The sequence below is a fragment of the Anarrhichthys ocellatus genome, unplaced genomic scaffold (genome assembly GCF_004355925.1).
Source record: "Anarrhichthys ocellatus isolate YVR2014 unplaced genomic scaffold, GSC_Weel_1.0 scaffold109, whole genome shotgun sequence".
Lineage (NCBI taxonomy): Eukaryota > Metazoa > Chordata > Actinopteri > Perciformes > Anarhichadidae > Anarrhichthys > Anarrhichthys ocellatus.
The window spans coordinates 881,524-889,558 of NW_022280139.1; the positions used below are offsets into that span (position 1 = coordinate 881,524).

The window sequence follows — 8,035 nt, forward strand, 5'->3', positions numbered from 1 at the left end:
GTGTGTAATTGATCGACTGAAAACTACATTTGTTTTTAGATAATCGATCAATAGTTGAAGTCCTTTTTAGGCATGCTGTCCTCATGTTTCTAGGGAAGGCAATGTTGGTTTTGATGGTTGATCTGATCGATCCACCACTTTTACCCAGACTGAAATTCCTCATAACGGGTACAGGTCCCCAGAGGGTGAACCCTACTGATGTTGATGATCCCTTACTTTTCTTCTTACCTTTTCATCTAAAATGTAAACTTGTTCAAGTCGTTGCAAAATCAATGACATTCTAACAACCTCGGCTGTACTTTTTGTTTAGTGCCAATTAGCATACATTAACGTGCTAACATGCCAATTTGAATGGTTATGGTCTCAATCTCTAGTTCCAAGTGTTCTTCAATACAGCATGATGTTCATTTAGTAAATTATGGTCCATTTAGAGTCAAAGAGACCATAAAGCAGGGTATGCTTTCCCCGCCTCCATTTTATAGACCAAATGGTTTATTGATTATTAACTGAAAAAAATGTAAACAATGCTGGTTGAAGTAGTTTTTGAGCAGTTTGTGTTGAGTGTTACAAATGGGTCCGGCTTAATGCTTCTCTCCACTTTTACACCTCACTACAAATCTGCTTCTTGCAGCACTGGGAACACTGGTTTCCTTCTGGGAACACTGGTTTGTTTCCTGTTGATGGCATTCTGGATCCTCTGTGTTGCAGACAAACTCTGTAGCAGGAAATGCTTAGCTATTATCTCCCTTCTCTCTCTTTCAAACACACACACACACACACACTGCAGACACAAGCAGGAGGCTTTGTGTTTCAGATGGAGGTGAAAGTTCAGACTCTGCCTTGTCATTTTCTCCCCTCCTGTGGAGATTTAGAGGAGGTCAGTGACTGGGAGAAGCTGTCTGTTGTTTCCTCCTCTCTGATGAACACCCACATCCAGCTCCTCCAGCCCTGTGTCGACAAGTCATTTCTGGGGATTTATAGCCAGAAAACTAAAAAGCGGCACACTCTGTTTCCTCTCCCCTCTTATTTGGTCCTCGCGTCTCATAACACTGACCAACCGTAGTTGTTTTGTGGAGTAACTGCAGTGGTTGAATTAAGGTCAAATAGCCGGCCATGTAGAGGTCACACAACAGTGTGATTGGATCTGTCTGGATGTGTACGTGTTTGTGTTGTATGGGCTTTATGGAAATGGAAATGAACCTTTCAGCCTGTGTAGATGGACCTCAGTGTAAGCAGGATTAGGACATGGAACATGTCATATTTGTGAGGTATAGTTTAATGTAATTCTCTAAGGAAGGAGGAGAGGAGGAGGTACTCTGAAAGGTTGGTTTATGGCTCTTTGCCTGATCCCCCTACAGTCTTTGGGGATATCTATAAGTTACACTCATTGTCTTTTTGATTCTTCACAGTACATTCTGTTTGTCCACCCTTTGGCCTTTCAGATAATAATGCAGCGCATAGAGTACAAAGGCCTCCGTACATACAGCGCCAAGTGCGAGTACAACCAAAGCTACACTCTTAGAAGGCCCATCAGACTGTCTGACATTGATGTTTGCATTAATCTTTCATAAAGATACTGTACACGTAGTCTGATTCCTGCTGTGTTCGTTGTGCTGTTTAGGAAGAAGAAGAGGAGATAAAGCTGGAGATCAACATGTTGAAGAGTTATTCCCACCATAGGAACATCGCTACTTATTATGGAGCTTTTATTAAGAAAGGTCCTGCTGGACAGGACCACCAACTCTGGGTTTGTAAACCATTATATCTGTTATTACTATTGAGTTTTTATGAATGTGATTTTGTTGTGTTGAATAGCTGCTACCCTTCTGGGTTTATCATGTGTGTTCTTTCATCATTCTCTCCTGAATCCCGGCTGCTTTGGCTGTTCTGACGTTTCTACGTGTCCCTCTAGCTGGTGATGGAGTACTGTGGAGCCGGCTCCGTCACAGACCTGGTGAAGAAGACCAAGGGGAACTGTCTGAAGGAGGACTGGATAGCGTACATCTGCCGAGAGGTGCTCAGGGTAAGCACTCACCGCAGCAAACGCACACACACTATACACCTGTACTTGTTGTTATGGTAGAGGCCCTTCTTTAGTGCCGGTAAAAGCAGAGGCAGTAATTTGCATGTGGATGCAAACTGCAGGCGGGACGAGAGCCGCTGCAGTTGTATAAGAAACATGATGCTACTTTTAGTGAGGGACTCTTTGCCCAAACTTCAAAGAGAAGGAGCCAAACCGACGGCGATGCTCCTCCATGTTCAGGGATCAGCATCCCTCTTATGTTTTCCCGCTGTGACCCACGAGGGAACGGCTGATATGATTATTGTTTCATTTGTAAACTTGAAAGGCCACTCTAAAACACATGTCTGTAAGGATGTTATGGTTATCATTATGAGAGATCACAAGGTCCTGAGAAAGAATGCTTGCGCTGCTTTCTGCGTCGTGTTTCTGTGGCTCCAGAAACAAACCTACTCGTACACAAACTATATATCGACCTGCATCAACTCAGTTCCATCACATCTGATGCTGTCGTTATCAAGGCGAGGATGAACGTGAGAGGATTATTTTTGCGCTCTGGATCATCACCCGAGTTTTCCCTGCTGCTGTTAGCCTCGCTGTCTCTTCATTGTTTCAACATCGCAGCACACACACACACACACACACACACACACACACACACACACACACACAGACGCTGGTGAGGTCATTGTCTGAAATAAGACTCACTTCCTCTGTTTGTTTAACCTCCTTTGAAGAAGCGAGAGCACACACACACACACAGACGTGCACTCGTTCGAGCTGTGCCACTGACCGGCAGCCTCCGTGCTACTCGGTCACTCACCTACTTTAACCCTGTGAACCCCAAAAAACACCAGCGGGATCTAAACAGATGTTTTCTACCATCACCAAAACTACACCGTTTGTCCCAGCCAGAAGCTGTAAAAAGCGTCATTATGGTCAGATTTTCATCTTTCCGATGGTCCTCGAGCACATCATGTGTGACGAAGGCTTACATCAAAACAAATCTGCCAAAACAAAGCTTAAAAATGTTGATATTTCATCAAAAATGTGAAAACATTAAATTCTGCGTAACTAGGATGCCATGATTGACTCGGCTGAGACCAGCAGGACAGAGATTCCTTGAAACCTTTCTTAAGCTGCAAGCTGCTGAACACAGTGCATGGAGGAGGGGACAGGTTGTCTAAATCGCACCTGGAGCCTCTATTTATTTCCAGCATTGTCCACTTGTAGACACTTGGAAACATGTTAGATAAATATATTTAGCAATTTTTGTAAAAATGTAATTCCACTTGTTTTTCTTTTTTATGATTTATGGCATATCTGAGTTCCCTCTTCTTCTGGCCATGACTGTGCTGTTTCCATAGAGGTGCAGGACTTTCATACTGCAGTGAACATCAAGGCCACAGAGAGTAAAATGTGACGGGAGCATAAAACGCTCCGACACCGCTTGGGGGGTCAGAGGGTTGAGCAATAGGAAGGAAAAAGCAGGGCAACAAAGTTGAAGTAAATTCTGCTCTTTGTTCGGCATTCCTTTAAAAATAAACATATAATGCTTCTACTCTTTTAAAGGAATTGTGCCTTTATATTTATAGTGATAGTGGTCATCTGACTGTGTGTATGTGTTCATGTGTGTGTGTGCATATTTGTCTCCCAGGGTCTTTCCCATCTTCACGCCCATCATGTGATCCACAGAGACATTAAGGGACAGAATGTTTTGCTCACAGAGAACGCCGAAGTCAAACTGGGTACGACACATCCACACATGCACTGTGGTTTCTCAAGCACCATACACACCATCATACATACGTACATACTGAGTCACACAAACGCCTCATAAAGAAGCAAAGCTTGTGGCCGCTCCGAGGACGTTAAGTCGTCCCACGTTGTTTTGTGTTTCAGTTGATTTTGGAGTGTCGGCGCAGCTGGATAAGACGATCGGTCGAAGGAACACCTTCATCGGTACGCCCTATTGGATGGCTCCGGAGGTCATCGCCTGTGACGAGAACCCCGAGGCCACATATGACTACAGGGTACTGAATTACACAGACACAGCGGGCGTTTCTGGCCAGCTTTAGGAATGCTCATCATCATTGTAGAGTACTAGAAGTTTGACTCTTGGAAATTACATCCTGGATCTTGTCTCTCGCGCTACTCGCAAACCGTTTTACTGTTTGAATATAAAGAGAGAATGAAGAGAACTGGAGCTAAGCTTCACGTGTGCACCGGTCTCAACCTTTTCTCTTGTCTCTCTCGTTCTCAGAGTGACCTCTGGTCTTTAGGCATCACTGCTTTGGAGATGGCTGAAGGAGCCCCTCGTAAGTTCAACAATGTATTGATGTCTTTGAACAGTGACGTGTATTTCCACTCCCTTTTACTGTTCCTGTCTCTGACTCTATCTTTGTATGCAGCTCTGTGTGACATGCATCCAATGAGAGCGCTGTTTTTGATTCCACGAAACCCTCCACCCAAACTCAAATCAAAGAAATGGTAAGCCTCACACATCCATACACACACAGCAGGAAGTGGAGGGCAGTGTTGAGGTTTTCTCCTGGTCTTTGTTTTGGGTTTCTTGCATCGGACAATCAGACAAAAGACAACGATGAAACTGAGAGCTCAAAGTCGCTGGCATTTTACATCTTACAACCTGTCATACATTTTTTCTCTATGAGAATGGACACAATGTTGTGGCAGCTGTTTTTAAACCTCAAACCAGAGTTACTATTGACCCGTCTCTCTCTTCCCCTCCTCTGCCATCGCCCTGCCTCCTTCCCCTTACTTAATGGATGAGCCCTTCAGATTGAACTGGCAGTTGAACTCATGCTGTCTTTCATTTAGTATTGATGTCATCAGAAACACTCGTTTGTAGGACAGCTTTGAATAGCTACGCAGAGCTTTCCACTCCTTTTTACCTCGGGGCCTCCCGAAGGCGACGAGCACGCCGAAGACAAAGCAGCAACACACATTCCTGTTTCCTGTGTGAACGGAGCACGGACAACACGCCTCTCCAATCATAGGAGTGTGTCAGTCCGCAGATATTGCCCGAGTTAAACCTCAACACAGGATCGTCCTTGATAACATTTCAACAAGTGATAACTAGCTTGCATTCTGTAGGTGAGGTTATTTTGGTGGCATGTTTTAGAGGCTGTCTCTGATTTAAACAGGTTTGATTAGTTGACCTGCTGGTTTTCATATTGGTCCTCTACATTTCACTTTCCCTTGTTCTCTCTTGTCATAATGACTGCATATTTATTTAGTTTGCTCAGATGTGGCACTTTATAACTTTATACAGTTCTATATATATATATTTCCGGTTAGGGTTAGGGTTAGAACAGGATTATGTAATTGAAAGTGAGTTTAACTTAATCATGATCCTCTATCATGATGAAACTCTTGTCAATAAACATGACTCAACCTCTGTAATGTAAAACAGATTTCTCCTCTACTCTTTTACTCTGTAGGAATGTGCTAAAGGCTAACTTGGGGTTTATGATCAATCACATAAACTATAGTACATTACACAGATTATACTTTTTACAACTTCCTCAATCTGTTTCCACTCTGTTTCTTCCCTTTGCACTCCTTCGTTGGCCGTCTCTCTCTGTCTTCCTGCAGGTCGAAGCGCTTCCTGTCCTTCGTCGATAGCTCTCTGGTCAAGAACCATCTGCATCGCCCCACCACGGACGCCCTGCTGAGACACGCCTTCATCAGAGATCTCGTCAACGAGAGACAAGTGCGCATCATGCTCAAAGATCATCTGGACAGAACCAGGAAGAAACGAGAGAAAGGTGAGGAGAAATGGACACAACAAGGTCTGTGGATTATCTTTGATCACCACAAGTTGGAGCATCTAGTTAGGACTGGACATGGACAAAATATCTCATATCCGGATCACACTGTATATCACGATATTGGATGTTTTCTGGTTAATCAATAAATAAACCTTTGCCCCTTACATGCCCTGGATTCAGACAGGCTGTTTATCTACATGCGTCAACGTCGTCTAGAACACAGTAGAGAGACGGGAGAGGGGGCTGGAGATTGTGGAGGAATACCTCCAACACTCACAAACTCGCACTAAAACAATCAAGATCGATAAATAGAAGTTTCTACAAGTTCTAGAAAGGAATGTATGTATTTGATTTTGGGGGTGAACTGTCCCTTTAAATCCAGTCTGCCATTATAGTTGGACCAAAACCTGAACTGTGGGCAGATTTATTTTATTCACACTTGACTCACTCCAATTGATTCCAGTGAGTCAGTAATAAATCACTTCTTGTACTTCCAGCTGAATTATACAGCTGCTGCTTTTGTTGGATGATTTACATTGGTGATGATGACGATGATGATCCTAGGGGATTGTCATGCCCTGCGCCAACTACACAATATCCTAAAAAAAACATCTGAGGGTAATTTCCTCAAATTTGGCAAAAAATGTCCACTTGGACTTGTTGGTCAAAGGTCGAGGTCACTGTCGGCCCCATTCTTGTGATGTCACCTGGAATGCATGCCTTTAACGTTGTCACAAGCATCCACCTGGACTCAAGGATGTGCTGGTTAGATTTGGGTTTTCAAATGTCACTGTGACTTCACAAAACACGGCCGTAACTCAACAAGTCGTGTCCGAATTATTACAACTTCACACAAACGTCTAATGGGGCCAAAATGATGAAGTGATGTCATTTTGGACAGACATGGATGTAAACTGCAGCTTAACATGTGAGGTGGTAATCCTAGCTGCCTGTGAAACTCAGAGGAGAAGGCCTGTCCTGAACACACACACGTGTTCTACAGTGAGGTGCTCAGCTCTGTCCTGCATTGTTGGAATCATTCAGGTGTTCGACAGCTGATTTCTCTGACAGCGGCACTCAAGGAATTTTAATACTTTCTTTGGATAACTAACGACATTCCAGAGCATCTTACATTTTTAGAGGCCATTTCACAGAATAGATGCTCCATTATGTCTCACTAACTCTCTGCATTAGGGGGGTTTCCTGCCGCTCTTACTATCCACACTCTTATGCTGAGAGAGCCAACCAGCTGTGATAAAGGCCCAGCAGCTGCCTTTCTGCTAATTTATAGCGCACTGTTCATGGGAATGTTTTATTAGGGCGCTGGTGTTACCCACGATTAACACAACTTCTTTTGCATGAATTATACTTTATTCATTTAGCTTAAGTAAAGCCAGCCTGTAACACGTAAACCTGTCCACTGTTAATGCAACGCAGTGCAACCAAAGATAGGATTTCAGGCAAGGAAGTGCTGATTCAGTTCTCAAGGTTTTTGAGATGAATGTTGATGTATCCGTATGATTAGACCTCTAAAGATGCAGTCCATACACCACCACTGGTTATGCCAGATATCTTAACTGAGTGGAATACAGAGGAAAGGGCCACAGCGAGACGGCCGGACAAAACGAGCAAGAGAGCGAAAAGAAGGAGAATGTTGGGTTGGGCGTAAAGGCTGCACAAGCTTGACCTTTGCTTTTCAGTTAGGAAAATGTTTTACAGGAGGAGGAAGAAGAGAGACAGGAGGAGGGACGTAGAGACAAAGAAACAAGAGACACATTATGGAGAGACAGGGGAGGAGAAGTTCATCCCCATCCTGTTCTGAAAAAGAGTTCTACTCTGGATGATGTGCTGAATATGTGATGGCAGTCAAACTGTGAGAAAAACAGCTGGGGGATAGATATTTTACCACTTCGCTCCTCTTTTGTTCTCTGTTTGTGTTGATATTCGAGCAGTGTGAGATGTCCTTGTATTGTCCATTTATTCATCTTCATTTGGCAGACTGAAAGACAGAGGGACAAGAGACAGAAAGAGACAGTGATAACAATGGGGGGGGGAAGAGAGAGTGTGAGAGAGAGAGAGAGAGAGAGGCTGAGAGGGGAAGGAAGGAGGAAACAGAACTGCCATCTGGTTCTAATCTTCTGTTAGCTTATAAAAACACACTAATGACTGGTAGACTTTCTGCATGGTGTGTGTGTGTGTGTGTGTGTGTGTGTGTGTGTGTGTG

At 43.8% G+C, this 8,035-nt stretch overlaps 1 protein-coding gene across 5 annotated transcripts in view; it reads left to right on the forward strand.

The window, feature by feature from the left end:
* The first annotated feature begins 458 nt into the window (after positions 1–458).
* The window catches only part of LOC116399334 (misshapen-like kinase 1), a 42,394-nt gene continuing 34,817 nt past the window's right edge, over positions 459–8,035 (forward strand). For all 5 annotated transcript variants that reach the window (XM_031876421.1, XM_031876424.1, XM_031876423.1 and 2 more), the window contains exons 1-7: positions 459–1,747; positions 1,913–2,023; positions 3,678–3,768; positions 3,923–4,053; positions 4,284–4,338; positions 4,432–4,510; positions 5,636–5,808. In XM_031876421.1, the coding sequence (XP_031732281.1) occupies positions 1,655–1,747; positions 1,913–2,023; positions 3,678–3,768; positions 3,923–4,053; positions 4,284–4,338; positions 4,432–4,510; positions 5,636–5,808 (733 nt within the window). In that variant the 5' untranslated portion in view covers positions 459–1,654. The remainder of the gene's footprint in view (positions 1,748–1,912; positions 2,024–3,677; positions 3,769–3,922; positions 4,054–4,283; positions 4,339–4,431; positions 4,511–5,635; positions 5,809–8,035) is intronic.